We start from the raw sequence: 18,803 nt of genomic DNA on the forward strand, positions 1-18,803 counted from the left end.
TCTATGGCATGTTCTGAAGGTTCGGGCAAATGAAAAACATCCTGAAACCGAACAAGAGTTGTGGGAAGCAGTGCAGATGGCTTGGCGCGAAATACCCCAGGGATTAATTAACAACCTGATAGAGAGTGTCCCAAGACGAATTGAGGCTATAGGACGAGCGAGAGGAGGAGCAACCAAGTATTGAGAATTTAACGGAGTGTGTGTGGGTTATTTGGAGTGTGTGTGTGACCCGTTGAACTAAACCGGCTTTTTTAAAAGCCACAGATTTCTTCAAAGAGAGCGAAATCCTGACATGGTAATGCTGGGGGGCGGTGGTTAGTCTGGTCATCCCTTAATCGTTGTTGCTACGAGTTGTCAAAGCGTCCAATCAAAACAATATCAATACTCAATTAGCATGATTTGATGTAGCATCAGCTCTAGGCGGGTCAGCAGGTATATTCATAAATCTGCAATGTTCTGTTGATTTTCCTGCCTCAGCTGATATCAGGGGTGGCTCCATAATTGTGCCCATGTCTGTATCTGTCATTTCTCGCTGCATCGTTTCTCGTTTGACCACAGAAGAGACAAGTGAGAGTGAGTGACGTGTGAGAGGTAACATTCTTTTAACGCTCGCCATTTGTGGCCTGTTTCGTAAGAGAAACGACATCGACGCTCGCGGAGATGATCGCATATCGTAACGGTGACCGCTGCTTGTCTCGCTTGCCTTTCTTCGTTGCGTATTGACTGCAAACTTGTCTCCCTTCCTGTTGCTCTTTCCTATCTGTTTGCATTCTTCGTCTTGTGCGATGCGCCGCGTCGATCGGCGTGTCGGCTCGTCGTCGCGTCGTTTCGTTTCGGACTTTGTCAGTGTGACGGTTTGTGTTGCAGCTCGCAGAGTGAATGCACAATGGCAGAATCGACGTCGGAATCTCGTGGGACGAGCGAGCTTGCGTCGACGCACGACGCGTCGTCTGATGCGAGCGGAAAGGTTTGTTGTGTAGTGCCGTCACCTGTTTGGATCGATGTAGGTGTCGTAAACGTCTCGTGTGTGTGCGAGCTGTCGCTGATGCTCTCGATGTGAGAAATTTGTGTTTGTGGGGAGTGGGCGTGGGCGCTTGTAGAGTGGTAGTTGAGCTTTTCGGCGTTGTAACAGACTGTAGGATGCACTCGTGTTCACTCTGTATTGGTTGGTATGAATGGAAAAAAGGCGGGAAGTTATGTGTGTCATTTTTATCTGTTTGTGTGCTACAGCTGTGTCTTATTGTGTGTTATTGTAGGTGTGTGTGTTCACTTGTTGAAACCTGCTCATCATCTCTGCTTGTTTCAAGTGTGACAGCGTCGAGAGCAAATACTTCACATTGAACTCTTCAGCGTTCACTCTCTGTCATAGAGTGCCGGCTCATCAGCAGAGAACATGTCCAATGAACACGTGACTATCTGTGTGTGTCCATATTAGTAGGTTTGTCGACCGTTTTTGATTGTGTGTGTCTAGGTTTTGAAAGGATGAATGGAAGATGGGTGAGGAGAAGCAAGGAGACGGATGTCTACAGCATGGGAGTCACCCTGGTGGAGCTGAATGTTTACTGCTCGATCACCTGCTAGGATCCTCATCAGAGAGATGACCGAGTGCATCAACTATGACAGCAGAGACTGGTCACACTGGCATGTGATCATAACTGATGGCTGTGATGTCGACGAAGGGAAAGAAACTGGCAACTTTGGGATGAGGATTTTCCTGTGCAACAAGAGGAAAAATGAAAGCTGGACATTTGTGAGTGTGTGAGAAGGATATGTAGTGTTGGTATGAGTACATGAGCAAACTTTCCAACTGTGTCATCACGTGTGACAATAACTCTTCTAGCATATAGTCTCATGCTTACTGCATTACATCCTTGTCAGTCATTGGTATATATCACAATACAAGTACAGCAATAATTGTTATACTCTAATCTATCTAATCAGTATTTGCACTACTATCACAAGCCGACTGCAACACAAACTCGAGAACACACACAGGCCTGGCATACCCAGACACCATTTTCATGTGCACATATTCACCAAGTTAGCTTTTTCATCTGTTCTGTCTGTATCCCTTTAATAGGTTGCAGGGCCTTGCTTGTTGAGTGTTGATCATACAGGAACAAAATATGCAGCAGATGCATGACTCCTTCTGGTACACCAAGGGGTCTGAGTTGTCCATGCTCACCACGTGTAAGTTACCTTATGGGCCCTCGAGTCTTGCAACTCCTTCTGCTCCAGTTTGTCCTGACACTCCCGCTGTCTCATCTCCCTGTGCTCCACATTCACTACAATCTCCACGACTTTCGCCACATCCGATTGGTCCAATCGGTTCGGCTGGACCTGGAGTTCTATGTGGTCCACATTCAACCTTGGACACACACACACACACACACACACACACACACACACACACACACACACACACACACACACACACAATGGACAAACGTTAAGCCCTCCACGTTGTTCGACGTCGACTATAGGGTCAGTTACGGAGTTAGCTCCCCTGCCTCTAGAGACAGAGCCTCCATGCGCTATGTCAAGGTATAAGGGCCAGCGCTACAATCCATCTGGAGCTTGGCCGGAGTCATCCAGCGGCATTGACTATGGCACAGGTCTGGGACTGGACACCAAGGCCCACATGTTTCCATCTGCTGCATGATGTTACTGCCATGCCAGCGGTCATGTCCACCCAAGTCAAAGACCAGGTACTCATTTATACTTTTGAGTTGTAAGTTTCTGCTTAAGGAAATTATGCAATAGCTCGCCATCACTGACTTGAACTTGCAACCTGGATGTTTCCACTCTCCAAATGCACTCTAACCAATTGAGCTACAGCACACACACACACACACACACAAACACACACACACACACACACACACACACACACACACACACACACACACACACACACACCACGTCACATGTATCATTCTTCTATATTCTCTTACTTTGCAGCCACATCTCGTTCTCCACCGCGACATTGTTGTTCTCGTTACTCGTCTCATGTTATTGCTTGTGTTGCTGTGGGTGTATGGTGGTGCTGCTGCTTGCAGGCTGTTGTTGTTGTTGAAGTGCTCGTGCTGGTCCTGGTGCATGGGCTGGTGCAGTTCCTTTGTCTGTGCTGTTGTTGGGGGTTATGTTGTTAGGGCTGCCAGTACTGCTGCTGCTACTGCTCATAGAGTTTCTGCTGGTGCTGCTGTTGGAAGTAGGAAAGGTGATGTTGGGGGGGGGGGGGAGTACAAGTAGTGTTGCTGATGTTGCTGTTGCTGTTGCTGTTGCTGAGGAATGTTGTGCAAGTGCCATTGCTACTGGTGCTGGTGCTGAATAGGGTTGTGCAAATGGCAAAGCTGCTGCTGGGGTGCCCGTGCGTTGATGCATGGCTGCAGTACTAGAAGAAAGAAAATATAATAACATAAGTTGCAACATGCAAGGACGTTGTACAGTACCATTAGGGTGCCAGTTTGGGTGCCACATCCTTTTTCTTCAAGCTTTGTCACACTTCAGTGGAAGGTTGTCGACCTAATGATAGGGATGGACATTGCAATGTCTATTTGTATCTGTAGGTTTGGGTATTGATGATGTAATCAACTACAATTTAGATTGTCACTTGAACAATTGTGGTGGTGCTCCTTGCTACCAATTAGACATTTCCCATGTCTGTACTTTGATGGCTGAATTCTCATAGCACAGCTGACAAACAAAGAGAGGTGGAGCCTTATGATGACATCACGTTTGTCTATTGGTCGGTAATGAAACCACTTCTCGTCTATTGGTCGCAATAGCTTCATTTGCATCTGCAATAATCAAATATAAAAGTATGGTCAGTCGCACACCAGACCACTACTATACCCTTAGCCCAGATATCCGGGCCTCGGGTAATTACCTATTATTAGCTGGTGGAAACTATAGTTTGGGAGAGTGCTGCCACTTGCACAGTGCGCTTACCGTTACATGTAGTAGAACATGTACGACTATCAGGGTTCGAAAAACCGGCCACCAAGTCGCCAAATGGCAATCTCTGTCACATGAATGGCGACTAGTCAAGCCTAGGAAGTCGCCATGCCGTAGGAATGGTAAATCGTGACGAAGATAGACTTTCCAGATTTCGGAGTTTAATAGGAGCTTGAAAACTATAATCTGGGTACATAAAAACCTCAACTTTGCCTTCTACATGAACATAAACTGTCCACCCGTGTGTTCTGCGATCCTAATGCGCTTAAGCATGTGCACAAGAAATGACACTTACCTGCACCCGGGAAACACTTAGGTAATACGCTTGATTTTGACGAGCTTCCCGTACAATGGTGTGCATTCAGCACTTACAAAACTTGAAATGTGCAACAGAAGTCGAAGGCAGAGAAATTCAAGCCGAGACTGACGAATACCAATATTCCTGGAAGCCAGCTACTAGTTTCTTGTCTCAGTGCCAACTAGATTTGCTGGCTACGAATCTGATACCAGATGATGCTCCTGCATATCAGTTGATCAGTTTATAAACTCTAGGATGTCCAAACCCTTGAACCTAGATATTAATCTAGAGAATGAAGCGCCTTCTGTGCCTGCATATGGTTACATTGCCGCATCATACTATTGAACTAGGATGAGTGTAACAAAAAGTAAGTACCCACGGTTCTCGCTAAACATTTTTGGGAGTGTGGTGGGATGGGCGGGTCGACAACGCATTGCTCTTTACAGTCTGACAAGAGCCGATCTCAAGTGAGGTAAACTTTGCATTGTAGCAGACATACATTCAACTGCCATGCCCTGCCCTTGCACAGAAATCAACTTCGATCGTCACTAAGCACTTTGTAATGAGTATAGTGTAATGAGTATAGTGTAATGAGTATAGTGTAATGAGTATAGCGTAATGAGTATAGCGTTAACTGCTAGAGCAACGTCCACTGCTAGAACGACAACACTACACATGCCCAACACCCGCTATTACATCATGCACTGCGACTTCTTAGCGATGTTCATCAATTGCGCATGCGCAAGTTTTGTAGACAAACGTACACAAAGTTTGTCTAGTCGGACGTTGATTGACGTGTACCACTGTTGTTGCTTTGACCAGTCTACAGTAGATTCTAGGTGTACATTTGCCAGACAAGAGCATGGTTTTCAGATCACTGGAAGGGCATCCGGGAGTAGAATCAAAGGCAGCGCATCTGGGACTGCAATCAACAGCTTGTGTGTACAGTACACGTCACGGAGCGAGGCTATTATCCCGCGTCATTTTGCAAAAGCCTAGATTTGTGGCTATTGTCACCTTTAGTATTGTCTCCAGTAGTATGAAATTCTCAAACATTCCTTAGCTGTAGACTTTGGACTCCTATCTGCCGTTTCTAAGTGTGGCGCACTCCTAAAGGAGCGTGGCACTGCGCCATGGTGCCACACTGTAGCAAGAACCCTGAGTACCTATAAGACTGTTTGACTAATAACTTCTGAGCATCACAAGTAGGCATGCCCGTGTACATTATTGAGGAGCGTGGCATAATAAGAATTGCTTTGACGACTAACATTACTTAAGGTTTTTCGAACTCTGACTATGCTTAATGGGGAGCTTGTGTGTGTGTGTGTGTGTGTGTGTGTGTGTGTGTGTGTGTGTGTGTGTGTGTGTGTGTGTGTGTGTGTGTGTGTGTGTGTGTGTGTGTGTGAAAGCACTCATCGCACCTTTGCAACTGCATATAAATTGAACAAATTCTCACTTTTCATCTGTTCTGTCTGTATCCCTTTAATAGGTTGTAGAGCCGTGCTTGTTGTGTGTTGATCATACAGGAACAAAATATGCAGCAGATGCATGACTCTTTCCGGTAGACCAAGGGGTCAGAGTTGTCCATGCTCACCACGTGTACCTTATGGACACTCCTGCTGCTCTCCTGATAGTGTAACACAACCAACAGAATGACTAAAGCGAGCAAACACGTCACCATCAATCCTAAGCTAACACAACACGTCAATGACCAAACATCAATTCAAACTGTGCGCCCACACTCTCATTTCCTTCTCACCTTCTCACTGCTGCCTCTCATCACATCTATCATCCAACAGTCTTTCATAACACTTCCATCATGTCCTCCCATCAGTAACACCTTAATCTCTTCATCTTTACAGCATATTGTACACATAGTGTGGAGACTTCTTGGTTGTGGCCACAATAGAGAAGATGGTGTGATGTGAGTCCACATCTACAAACAAATTACATGAAACACAAATAAACACCATCAAACACACACACACTACCTTTTTCTGCACATCCAATAACCACAAATCATTCAAATATTCCTCACCATCCCAACCACCAAACAAGATGACTCTTTTCTCATCCACAGCTGTCAGTGTGTGAGCAGTACGTGGAGATGGTTTAGAACCAGTCACACACACTGGAGACCAACAATCTGAGACAAACACAGAATAGCAATGCAGGAACACACGCACACATACACGCGCGCACAAATGGACAAATGGATATGCCCTTCGCAAAGTTCCGAACATAGCACCCCTGCCTATGTCTAGGTAGGGACCCCTGCTCTAATGTATATGAGCGTGTACCTGCTCTGTCTTTCCACTGTCTCCGCCCGCGTCTTCTAAACAGCAAAATCAACATAACGGCGTCCCCAAATTTCCGAATAATGATAATTACTCTGATTTTTGCTTCTCGTTCTCGACGTGGTTTTTCCACCTTTCGTACTTCCTAACGCCTGATATCACTCTCCTTCAACTCGATTTCCCCTCGGCAGCCAGTGCCTTGACGAGAAGTTGCAAAATGAGTGCAGAACGACGCACACCCGTCGGCGTGAGAGACAAAGTTTGGCAAAACGCACAACGAAAACAGCCTTGTTGCCAGTTTTGTCGAGACCGCGGTCGTCTAGCTCTTTGCGAAGGTCTGCCACTCGCATGTCGGCGACTGTGTGACCACCATAAGCTGGATTTACAATGTGGGAACGCTTGAGCGTCGCGTCTCGTGCGTCCTGCACGTTGTCTTGCGTGGGAGTGGCACGTATCGCATCGAAACATTCACGATACGATTTCAGCGCGCCGTAGACGTCGCTGCCTGAATTATTGAACTGACCACCCGCGCTTCGATTTTCTACTAGCACAACTCTGCCGGAACCCCCAACTTGCTCAAAATCAATTTCTACGCTTTCTCCCTTGCACGCAGGTCTTTGTACATCTTGCAGTTGATCATCCACAAGCAAGGACAGCTCCCTACACAATCTATAGACCGCTCAACGTCGAGTACAGCGCCGAAATCAATAATTATTGCTCACGACAGCCACACGTGCATTTATAGTTGGCTGTGATTGGTCGAGATCAAGGTGCTACTTCCGGCGCGACGTGAACAGCTTCCGGTTCGACGCTCAAATTTCGACGCGTCGCATCGCGAGCATCGCGTCTGTCGAACGTCGCGTCGCGTCGACCATTTACAATTTGAATTTGTAATACGCGACATGACGCGACGCGACACACGCGACGCGTTTGGATATTGTAAATCCAGCACACGAGAGACGCCGAGCCATGTCTTGCAAACACGCATGCGTAATTGTTTACTGCCACGGACACTCACAGCAACAAATCGGTCGACTATCATCTGAAAAGTGAGTCATTTTAGTCTAGTCCGTTGTTGAACTCTCTCGCCTGTGTTAGATACGTGAGTATCGTCTCGTGCATTACAGTAGAGTGTACGTATACGTCATTGTTATCGCTGGGTTAGTGAGCGTGCCAGTCGATGTCTTCAAATTCGCATGCCTAACACACATATCAACTAACCAATGCCAATGCTCGCATTGGACCACAGATTCGACGTGACTTGTAGTGTCGGTGCGGTGCTTCGCGTACAGAACGTATGACGCACGCAAAGCGGCCGAACGGTTGGACGGATCGGCGCGCGATGGCGCCGGACGAGTGCGATGTCGACTGGGCAGCACATGCGCTACACTCGTCTGTCCGGGACTCCCTTCGAGGACTCGACTGTTTTGGAACTTGAAGTTACTTCTGTTCGTTGTGCTTACGCAGTGATAGTCTCGCGTAGCCAGACCCCTTTCCGCCGCGGCCTCCCCGGCGAAATGGGGTCTGGTGTACGGCCTTTGATGTCGCTGTGTGCCGCGTAGCCAGAAATCGGCTATCTAAAGACCGGATTTAGTTTCTTAAACGCTTCACTAAAGACGAGACTGGTATGCACGCAATGCAATCCTATCTCAATAGCTTCTCTTGTTTCGTAGAGAACAACTCGAAGACTACAGCTAAAGTCTGTCTCAGAATTAAAGTCATAACGGGTTTGGGGGAGTAACTTGGGAGTGGCTGAGGAAACCCTGCACCTTGTAAGGACCATATGCAATGTTGTTGCAACAATCAATTATAGATCCAGTTAGCCTCAGTTTACTATCCCCTCCAGGTAAACTAACACAGGTACTAGATAAGTAAGTGTTCCCTGTACGTACCCACAACATCCAAATCTTTTAGCTACAGTAGCTTGGCTACAAGAAGTTCTTCAGTAGATCTATGTGGTGTGCAACTTGGGAGGGCCTGCCTAATTAGCGGACATCTGTCCTTTGCAGCTGTGTAAAAACAATTGCAACGCATTTTCTTTTACGCGGCTGGTTGGAACTCAATAAGCCCCATAACTGTTACAGTCCAAGTTCTAACTTAGTAGTCTGCAGTCAATCAGAACTCAGATGCATTTTCAGAAGCAAAATGATAACAGTATCCAAACCGGAAACAGACTGTGTAGTGCAGGTGACGTAACAAGTTTATAGCAGTCACCAGAGATTCCATTTGGAGGTCCCACGCATTGCCTATAAAAAACCCAGCAATTTCTATCTATTTTCCAATGGCAACACAATCAGGAAGACATATAAGAAGTATAGAAAAGTCAATTGTGCTTTCCGTGAGAGATTTCTTTGTGAAAGAAAAGGAGGATGGCCCCATCCTTCTGGACAAACCGATCCAGAGAGTAGCAGAAGCAACAGGGATGCACCAGAGAACAATCTACAGAATCTGCAGAGAACATAGAGATAAGGAACATATTGAAAGTCCAAGGAAGAGAGGGAGAAAAGAACACAGTGGACCAGTTAGAGAGTACACAGACAATTTTCAAGAGGCTGTAATCAGGAGAAGAATTCATAAATTCTACACTGACAAAGTCTTCCCCACATTAACACTACTCCATGCTGCTCTAGTAGAAGAAGAGGAGTTTCCATATTCAAGGGCAAGTTTGCATAGGATCATTAGCAGAATGGGCTTTCGACATAAAACTATGAACAGAAAAAAATGTTTATACGAACAGCACCGCATTGTGGCCTCACGAGCCCAATACCTGAAAGAAATCAAACGATTTCGATCAGAAGGTAGGCCTATTATCTACCTTGATGAAACATGGCTAAATCAGCACCATACAGTGACAAAATGCTGGACAGACTATGACGGGAAAGGTGGCCTCAAGATTCCTAGTGGTAAAGGAAAACGACTCATAATCCTTCATGCAGGTTGTGAGCAAAAGTGGATTGATGGAGCTGAACTGATTTTTGTTGGCAAAAGAGACTCAGGCGATTATCACAACGAAATGAATATTTTACATTTCATGGAGTGGTTTAGAGAGAAGCTGTTACCAAACTGTCCACCTCGATCTGTGATTGTGTTGGATAATGCCAAGTACCACAACGCAGTTGTTGAAAAAATACCAACCAAGTCAAGCAGAAAACAGGATATGTTAGACTGGCTTGCAAAGCATAAAATTCGTCATGAAAAGAAGATGTTAAAAGCTGAACTATATTTCTTAATTTGGGCAACCAATCCTGTTTCTGTATACCAAACAGACGTCTTTGCACAAGAAAAGGGACACTGCTGTTTGCGTCTCCCTGTTGGTCACTGTGAACTAAATCCTATAGAGCTCGCATGGGCACAAGTCAAAGGTTATGCAGCTAGAAAGAATACAGGGATCAGTGGTTTTACTATGGAGAACATCTTGCAACTTGCCAGAGAAGGAATGCTGGAAGTCACACCAGATCGATGGGCTGGCTGTGTGGAACATGTACGAGAAAAGGTGGAGAAACACTATTGGGAAGTAGACGGACTGAGGGACGACCTAGTTGAGCGAATGGTAATAGAAGTAGGCCATGGCGACACCTCGAGCTCTGAGTCTGAAGTAACTGTTAGCGATACAGAAAGTGACTAACTGTTGACCTTTGGTATTGTACAGGGTGTAGCAACAGCAGGTAGCTAATTTATATGTCCATTAGAGTATCAACTTCAGTCTCAATTACAGTCTTTATCTTAAAGAGTTGAAACTAATTTGGCAAGCTATGCATTTAGAGAACGTTGATTGACATAACTCCACCCTCTATCTCATTATATTTCTAAAGTGTGCTGTATCTCCTCTCTAATACACCCTATCAACAACACGTTGCCATAATTGAATAAAGGGAATCAAGAGCTATGCAATGATGCCCGTATCAATCCCGTATCTTCCAAAGTGGCCCCTCAGCTGCCCATTTTCGGTTGTGACTTTAATGCTGGGACAGACTTTAGAGTCGTTGCTGTTTGTGAAATCTGCATGTCTACAGCAGCGATTAAACGATTTGGTCTCTTCCTGGTTGCTACTGTATGTGTTCACCAAAGCAAAGCACAAAACACATGAAATGATTACCCAAACACAGAAAGACGACTCATCTTGTGTCGATGACGTCATGCAACTCCAAGCCCTTCCAGATATCGCTCACTCCGGACTGTATGCGGTCGCTTTAGACGTCAAAAAACAGCAAACAGCACTGAGTACGTTCGCATCCATCCAGTACGTTTGCATTCAGTCTCCGTTGTGACACGAGCGCACAACGCTAGATCGTACGACGTCGATCATGTCTGCATGAAATCGAAGCCTGTCGACGTCAACGTCCCCGCGGCCGCGTTTAATCGCTGCTGTAGACATGCAGATTTCACAAACAGCAACGACTCTAGCTGTAGTCTTCGAGTTGTTCTCTACGAAACAAGAGAAGCTATTGAGATAGGATTGCATTGCGTGTATACCAGTCTCATCTTTAGTGAAGCGTTTAAGAAACTAAATCCGGTCTTTAGAAAGCCGATTTCTGGCTACGCGGCACACAACGACATCAAAGGCCGTACACCAGACCCCATTTCGCCGGGGAGGCCGCGGCGGAAAGGGGTCTGGCTACGCGAGACTAACGCAGTGACTCGCCACCTTCAGCAGAAACTCTGCGGGTATTGGCTAGTTGTAGCTATTGCAGATCTTATTGCATGCTGGCTTGTTCTATCCTGCTTTCCACCTTCCTTTATCAATAACTGATAGAAACAGTAAAGGCTGGTTCACAATAGACGTATGCACGTTCACAATATGCATCCGATCCGCGGCGCAGCGGATCGCTGTTCACAATATGACGGAGCGCGTGCGTGAGCTGCGCTCTGATGACTATAATTAGATTACGTACTAATTGTCACAATATCTAGCCACGTGACTATTACAATATGTCTACTAATGCAAAGAAACAGACAAGGAAGCCGTCTAACGGCTTCTATCAGAAGCTCTTCAATGCTGTCCATGGCACGCGCCCTTGACTTGAATACCCGGACATGGCACTCTACATCTCGTGACCAATTAACGCACCTCACATAGCCCGGATACGAGCTTTTTACTCACCTACAGTACTGACAATTCGAGTAGGTAAGTCGTCTTCGTTGCCGTCTTGTGCAGTATAGCGCAGAGGCGGCGTGGCGCTTCTGTTCACTGTCCAGCCTAACAGTAACAACTGAGCGTTTGAGTATCGTCGCCTACTAGATACTGAACAGTGTTTTTCGGTCTCTTTTGCGTAGATTTGTGTGTGCACGCTTCGTGTGCATGCGTTGTACATCTTGAGATGACATTGGCTGAAGCTAAAGGTATGTTTGTTGGAAAGAACCTAACGAGTTGTTGTTCACTGTTTCTCCACTTTGTTTGTAGCTGCATATTCAGCTGGTGATGACTACGTCGCCCAAAATGATTTTCAATCCGCGGAGTCATCATACCGGCGCGCCATCCAGCTTTATGACTCAGCCGGCGGAAGTCTCGTTGACAGATCATTTGGTTAGAGCGTTTGTGTTAGATGTAGAGATCATTGATATTAATTTATCTATTATCCATTTTTGAAGCGCTTCATGATTTGGGATTTTGTTTAAGTAAGCAAAACAATTATAAAGAAGCAGAGAAGTTTCTTAATGAAGCGTTGGTCATCAGAAGAACACTTGGCGCTCAACATAAACCACTTCTTGCTGACAGTAAGTATCATTTCTGTCACTTTCATTATTATGAGTTTCTCTCACTAAAACATTAATATCAACCGTTATTGATTGTATAGATGAAATTTACATGGAGGTTTCTATCTAAAATTGCACATTCATTTATTCTATCAACAATGTTTATTAACTTAATTAATTATTTATTGATTATTATTGATATTAACTTAGTCCTAGCACTAAAACTGTGTTAATATATCAATAGTCATCGGATGGGTTTATAGAAGTGATGGATATTGTAATGAGAATGTCTTGAAATGATATGGTTGCAGACTTTGCTTTTTAATTGTTGCAAGTAATCACTTAGCAGAAGAGACACTCATTGACTTATCAGTTCTCTTGCTAGACTTCTGTCTTGTGCATCAACAAGAGATAAGATCTCATTACAAAATGTGATATTATTGTCAGTAGATAGAGATGCAGAGCAAACGTTACTAGAACTTTAAATGATAATTAGACATGCAGCAGTAATGAGCAAAAATTGACTCATCACATTAGGTGTTACTACATGTACATGTTTGTTTGTTTGTTTGTTTATGTGTGGATGTGTTTGCATGTTTGCTTGTGTTTGTGCATGTGTGTGTGCATTGTGTGCATGTATGCGCATGTCTGTCTGTCTGTATAGTACAACATCACAAACATAAAACTACGAGAGTTAATTGGACCCAGCTAGTGGTCTTTCAGTACATCTCTGTCTGTCTGAAACTATGCAGCAGGGGAGGCATTATTCCGGCGCGTCTTGCAGCTATATGACTCCGCTGCTGCTAGTCCAAGGCCCGCAGACAAATCATATGGTTATTAGTCACACATAGTCAGACCATTTTTGTTTCCATCTTCTTCACCTGCTGGTTAGCGGGTATCTGTGTGAGATCATTGATATTTATTGTTTATGTTTGTACAACACTTAATGAGTTGGGGTTATGTTTATCTGAACAAGGGCAGTATGATGAAGGACTCCAATTACTAAACCAATCGCTAAGTATTAAAAGAACACTTGGATTAGGATATAAACCACATGTTGCTACCAGTAAGTATCTCAGATAATCATATTTGTTGCTTTCATTATTATGAGTTCCTCTCACTATAATACCTCGTTTACACTGGCACATTCAACCAGGTTGGGGCCACGCCAGCTCAGTGCTGCTGATCGAACATGCCAGTGTAAACGTGACCGGGCCAAGCTGGGAGTGGTTGGAGCTTGCTGGCTCAGCTCATTGAAAACAAGCAAGCTGGCTTGGTGCATCATGGTCCTATTGAGTAGTGTTAAAGTGAGTATGCTAGATGGCTCACTCAGATATGGACAAGGCAGGCACAGCTTATGTATTCTTGGACATGGCATGGTCTGATGACGAGTCATTGCATCCATTTTCATTGTTCGTCTTGTTCTAGGGACACAAACTGTGACACAGCAGTCATCATCAAGAGCAGTGAGTAGCATTGCTCGTTTCCTAGACTGCAAACGTTTGTAAAGAATAGCTTCGTTTCCTGTAGTCTGTAGTCTCATGAGCCACTTTGTCTGACACACCCAATGCCATCTTTCAAAAAGAACAGACGGAAAGTATTTGCTGTGATGTCCATGTTTTACCACGTGACAAGGACACATGACAATGAGTCACACTTACCTGGCTCCCTTCTAAACAAGCAGTGTAAATGCATGCTGGTTTGTTCAACGATTCACACCTTGTTGGGAACACCTGTCTAGGCTGGTCGGTCTCAATTGGCTTGGTCATCGTAAACGTAATATAGAACGTCAATATCTATTGTAATTGATTACAGTATCTAGAGGAAATGTACATAATAAATTGGAGGTTTCTATCTAAAAGTGCACATTTATTTATTGTATCAACATTTGTTTATTAATTAATTAGTTAATAATTTATTGATTATTATTGATATTAACTAGTTCTGGAACTAAAATTGTTGCCCTCCTGCCTTTTCACTGCATGCTTGCTTGCTTGCTTGCTTCTCTGCTTGTTGCCTGTCTGTCTCTTTGTTGGAGTGTTCACCTGGCTACATAGCTGATTTCATGCTTGTCAGTTTGCCTGCTTTCTTGCTTGCCTGCCTGGCTGGTTGCATGGCTGTGTTTTTGAGTGGCTGCATGTCTGCTTGTGTGTTTGCCTGCAGTTTGCGTGTGTGCTCAACTACTTGCATGCTTCTGTGCTTGCATGGCCGGCTGTGTGCTGGCTTGCCTCTTTGTCTTATTTGTGTGGTTGTATATTTATCTGTCTGTTTGCTTGTCTGTCTGTTTGCTTGTCTGTCTGTCTGTCTGTCTGTCTGTCTGTCAATTTCATTTATTGAAACACAAACTCTACGTTACATTTCTAACACTAAATACAAGCAATGTACTGAGTTCAGCTTTAGTCTAATGCAAAGTACTTTGGTAGTCTCTATTGTGTATGTTCTCATCTTCTTCTCCAGGGAAGACATGTGTCAGCTTGTGGAGGATGACTCTCTCTCTGTCTGTCTGTCTGTCTGTCTGTCTGTCTGTCTGTCTGTCTGTCTGTCTTGTATGTGTGTTGTAGATAATGAGTTTTTATTTAGATGTACTATGTCTAGTCTGTAGTCTCTGTTAAGAAGTGACTTGTTGGAAAAGTCTAACAGACTGTGAAGGGAGACTAGAGGCCTGTCCACACTGGCAACTGGATCGCGATCCGATCGCGGTCCAACCGCAACGCTGTCCACACTTGCAACTTGATCGCGATCGGATCGCGATCCGTCCGATCCACATCGCGAGGTGGATTCGATCGCGATCGGTTGAATCCAATTAGAAATAGTGGGCGTTACCTTCACGTACACTACGCGTGTAGTCGGAACATCTAGCACTCCTCACCCCTCTTTGTTCTCGCTCACCTTACGTTGCTGTATCAACGCTTTCTACAAGCAAAGAAACCACACATACACATCGGTCATCAGTCACGTGATAGCGAAATGAGGCGGAGGTATCGTTTTCAAAGTGCAGTGTGGACGCTCGCTATCCCGATCGGATCGCGATCCATTCTGGTCTAGTGTGGACAGGCCTTAGGACTGTAAGAGATGAGTCATTGACGGTCGTGTTGTTGTGTCTCTAGCTCTTTATCAACTTGGGCAATGTTTGATTGACCAAGAGATGTATGAAGATGCAGTGAGATATTTGAAAGAAGCCGTTGAGCTGAATCGTACTTTGAACAACAAAGAGTCTACTGCAAAGGGTGAGTAACTATGAGCTTTATCTTGCCATAAATTTAATTTTTAATTTTATTTCTTAGTTTAGTAATAAATTAAGCAATAGAAGTATGTATTGTGTGTTTGTGTTAAGTATAACGCAACAGCCGCCTAACGGTCCGTTCCTTTTTCACGTCCTCTGTGTAGAGCCTGTTTCTACTCTCGCTTAGCAGAAAGCCAGTCCGCTTGTGCCGATTCCTTCACCACTACTGACGTGGGTGTGTCTGGGCACTCTCCTACTGTGGCTATGGAGGCCGCAGCGCAAGCAAGCGTGCTGGTACGAACATGACGGGTAGCCCTTGCATCCACTTGGGCTGAAATTCCACTTCTTGCAAGTTGGGCGGTCTGCAAAACCGGGACCAACAGCACGACCATTACCTTCCGCCGATGACCGCCAAGGTGTATGGTAAGGTGCGCTTTGCTCAAAACCTCCACTTTTGGAGAGTGATGTTGTGACAGGTGACAGTGCGCACTCTTTTGACTTGTGGTCACCTTCGCTGCAGTTCTCGCATGAAGCCGCTGCTGATGCCCGAGCTGCCAGAAATGATGTGGCGTATAGCGATGGTAATGGCTGCTCCCACCGTATGACGGAGTTGGGTGCCGCTATCTTCCGGAAGAGCGCATCGTAGCTCCTCCAGGCGTCGCCTCCGTGTCGCTGCGCCTCTCGCACTATCATGTGTAGGTACACTATCAAGTCGCGCATGCGATGAGGGTGAGCCTTGGCCACCACAGCGGCGTACGTCACGAAGCACTGTACCCATGTCATGAGGCTAGCGACCCGCCGCGGTTGCCATTGCCAGCTGTCTGCCTAGACTCCTTGTCTGCCAGTTGCTGCAGCTTCTTATTGTCAGGCAAACAGCTGGGTGGGAAGGCTTCACCGAGTGAGAACCAGCTGGACTGCAGCACGCCACAACTCGTTGCGACGTCCAAGATAGGGGAGGAGACTGGAGCTCTCGAATCTGCTGCCGCACGTGTTTCTGCATCCAGCAGTGCCACGTGCTCCAGTGCACTGGGATGGGACATGTCTTCCAGACTTTACACAGGACTACTCCGTTAACCCTCGTATTCTGTATGCCAACAGCGGTGTGCATGTGTCCGAGACAACTGTACCGTGTGCTAAGAGTCGGTCGGCCTGTTGCAGCTCAAAACAACGAGGTGGCGTGCAGCCTCGAAAAGATGGCTCGCTGCCGCTCCGATGGACAAGGTAGCTTGCTGTCTTGGCCTTGTTCTCCACTCTCGTGCCGTGGTTGCTCGGAGCGACCAGTCAGGTAATACCACGAGACGCCTATACACAATGACGTGCGCCACCAAATATGCCAACCACTTACCCTGCTTTGCATCATGACTTCCTCTCTCGCTGATACTGTGCTACATTGCTGCGTATACCAGGAGAAAAAGCCGCAGGCCTTCTCTGTGGTCATGCTGCGCCGTGCTGTTATCTTTTCTTTTTTGCTGCCAACTGGCGGTGGCTCGCTGCCCTGATGCTCACCAATACCTTCGCAGTTGTTTGTGCACAATGCCCGCGCTTGACAAAAACCCATGGCGCCCACACCCGTGACGCGTGTCTGAGAGAATCAGGCTAACATCTCTCACAATGTGGCACCACTATTCGTTTTTTGGAGATCTGCACGCTGCCTGCCCCTGAAAGCTCGACGCAATTAACGCCACTCGTGGCAAGCATGCAGATTTGTCGCGTGGTACCTGAGTTCGTCAGCGTACGTACGCACGACGGCCACGGAAGTTAGCACCTACTGCTTAGCTGCGCCACTGCCGGAAGCATGCAAGAGTTCGAGCCTGTGTGCGATCCAATGTACAGCCGGCATGCAAGGAAACTGCTTGTAAGAAGGTAGCGATAGTGAGGAGTGCTCTCACCTGCTGAAGCAGCACCAGCAAGGGAGGCCGTTCTACCCCCTCGAGTAGTGAGCGCAGCCACCACTTGTGCTGCGCTGTCTTCGCTGCGTCTTCCAACATCGACTGCAAGTGTATGTTTGGTTAACCCGATGGTCGTGTCCTGGTCCACTGCGGCATTTGGTTGCTTGTTGTTTGCCATAAGCTCTTGACCGAAGAAGAATGATCGAAAGAAGAATGTCCACACGTGCGAACTGCAAAACGTGCTATGCTACTGTGCATGACTCGCAGGAAGAAACCTCGCACCACTACCGTCTACACATGACACGCGGAAACACACAAGATTTGCTTACCATGCACTCCTGTGACCGTTGACTGATGGCACGCACTATCAAGGCGGAGTCAACTATGTGTAACTTCGTTAAACATTATTCTATCAGTCTATAATAGTGAGCTTTTATTTAGATGTACTATGTCTAGTCTGTAGTCTCTGTTGAGCAGTGAACTTGTTGGGAAAGTCTAACAGACTGTGAAGGGAGACTAGGACTGGAAGAGATGAGTCATTGACGGTCGTGTTGTTGTGTCTCTAGCTCTTCACGAACTTGGGCGGTGTTTGAGTCACCAAGAGATGTTTGATGATGCAGTGAGATATTTGAAAGAAGCCGTTGAGGTGAATCGTACTTTGAACAACAAAGAGTCTACTGCACTGAGTGAGTAACTATGAGCTTTATCTTGCCATAAATTTAATTTTTAATTTTATTTCTTAGTTTAGTAATAAATTAAGCAATAGAAGTATGTATTGTGTGTTTGTGTTAAGTATAATGTGGTTGCATGTATTGATACTAACACAGCCCATTCATCTTTCTTTTTTTAGTTTAGAGTAAATTTAGATTGAGAGTTTTCTACTCTAATTGTCTATTTATCTATTCTATTAACAGTTGTTTGTCATATTTAGTAATGTTTATTTATTCTTTAGTTTATGTGTAGTGTTATGTTTGATGCTGTGGATTCCTGCATTGTGTAGATGTAAGCATTAGGTGTTAACAAAATGACATTTGTTTGCTGGTAACATTTTCATTAAAAATCATTGGATGTATTTGTTTTTGTGTTGTTTGTTTGTTTTATCTGTTTGTGTGTCTGTCTGTTTGGCTAGTGACTTGTTGAAGGGGTCTTGTCCCGTGTCCTCTCTTTTATGCAATTAGCTATGTTTCTACTTTGGTCACTACTTGTATACGTGTGCACATTTGTTTGTCTGTTTGTTTGTGCGTGCGTGCGTGTATGCATGTGTTGTGGCGTCTGTTTATTCTTTGTGCTTGTATGTCTCCTTGATTGCTCACATGCCCACGTGTCTCCTCACCTGTATGTATCCCTACTCGCTTACGTGCCTCCCTGCCCGCCTGCTTGTTCACTCGCCTGCCTGCCTATTGCCTGTTTGTTGGAGTGTTTACCTGGCTACATAGCTGCTTTCG

The 18,803-nt window shown here is 45.5% G+C and overlaps 3 protein-coding genes and 2 long non-coding RNA genes across 6 annotated transcripts in view; 3 read left to right on the forward strand and 2 right to left on the reverse strand.

The window, feature by feature from the left end:
• Positions 1–320: 320 nt before the first annotated feature.
• LOC134188209 (uncharacterized) lies at positions 321–1,928 on the forward strand. 2 transcript variants are annotated; one of them, XR_009971294.1, is made up of 4 exons: positions 321–591; positions 868–967; positions 1,257–1,418; positions 1,482–1,928. It is a non-coding gene; the product is annotated as an uncharacterized LOC134188209 (long non-coding RNA). The 2 variants fall into 2 exon arrangements; XR_009971293.1 differs by lacking the exons at positions 321–591; positions 868–967 and having other exon boundaries at positions 1,180–1,418.
• On the reverse strand, positions 1,843–5,933 carry LOC134188210 (uncharacterized). Its single transcript, XR_009971295.1, has 3 exons — positions 5,712–5,933; positions 3,453–3,800; positions 1,843–3,394 (listed from the first exon to the last, which is right to left on the reverse strand). It is a non-coding gene; the product is annotated as an uncharacterized LOC134188210 (long non-coding RNA).
• Positions 5,934–5,935: 2 nt separating this feature from the next.
• LOC134188341 (uncharacterized) lies at positions 5,936–6,902 on the reverse strand. Its single transcript, XM_062656535.1, has 4 exons — positions 6,792–6,902; positions 6,247–6,423; positions 6,015–6,191; positions 5,936–5,941 (listed from the first exon to the last, which is right to left on the reverse strand). Exons 1-4 carry the CDS (start codon positions 6,900–6,902, stop codon positions 5,936–5,938), a joined length of 471 nt encoding a protein of 156 aa, XP_062512519.1.
• Positions 6,903–8,275: 1,373 nt separating this feature from the next.
• LOC134187975 (uncharacterized) lies at positions 8,276–10,501 on the forward strand. The gene has a single exon (XM_062656160.1). The coding sequence runs from the start codon at positions 8,834–8,836 to the stop codon at positions 10,175–10,177; it is 1,344 nt and encodes a 447-aa protein (XP_062512144.1). The 5' UTR covers positions 8,276–8,833; the 3' UTR covers positions 10,178–10,501.
• Positions 10,502–11,870: 1,369 nt separating this feature from the next.
• Positions 11,871–18,803, forward strand: part of LOC134188342 (uncharacterized) — a 16,511-nt gene continuing 9,578 nt past the window's right edge. Inside the window, exons 1-8 of the mRNA XM_062656536.1 lie at positions 11,871–11,892; positions 11,954–12,076; positions 12,142–12,267; positions 13,675–13,746; positions 15,354–15,473; positions 16,608–16,754; positions 17,925–18,044; positions 18,322–18,360. Coding sequence (XP_062512520.1) covers positions 11,871–11,892; positions 11,954–12,076; positions 12,142–12,267; positions 13,675–13,746; positions 15,354–15,473; positions 16,608–16,754; positions 17,925–18,044; positions 18,322–18,360 — 769 coding nt within the window. The remainder of the gene's footprint in view (positions 11,893–11,953; positions 12,077–12,141; positions 12,268–13,674; positions 13,747–15,353; positions 15,474–16,607; positions 16,755–17,924; positions 18,045–18,321; positions 18,361–18,803) is intronic.

The sequence above is a fragment of the Corticium candelabrum genome, chromosome 12 (genome assembly GCF_963422355.1).
Source record: "Corticium candelabrum chromosome 12, ooCorCand1.1, whole genome shotgun sequence".
NCBI lineage: Eukaryota > Metazoa > Porifera > Homoscleromorpha > Homosclerophorida > Plakinidae > Corticium > Corticium candelabrum.

Bases quoted from the DNA above. Each gene is read 5' to 3' on its own strand.
- LOC134187975 (XM_062656160.1), top strand. From the start codon at position 8,834: ATGGCAACACAATCAGGAAGACATATAAGAAGTATAGAAAAGTCAATT.
- LOC134188341 (XM_062656535.1), bottom strand. From the start codon at position 6,902: ATGCGAGTGGCAGACCTTCGCAAAGAGCTAGACGACCGCGGTCTCGAC. The intron at 6,424-6,791 runs GTGTGCGTCGTT...GTGTTCCTGCAT, and splicing joins TTTGTCTCTCACGCCGACGG to TGCTATTCTGTGTTTGTCTC. The intron at 6,192-6,246 runs GTAGTGTGTGTG...ATTTGTTTGTAG, and splicing joins TATTGGATGTGCAGAAAAAG to ATGTGGACTCACATCACACC.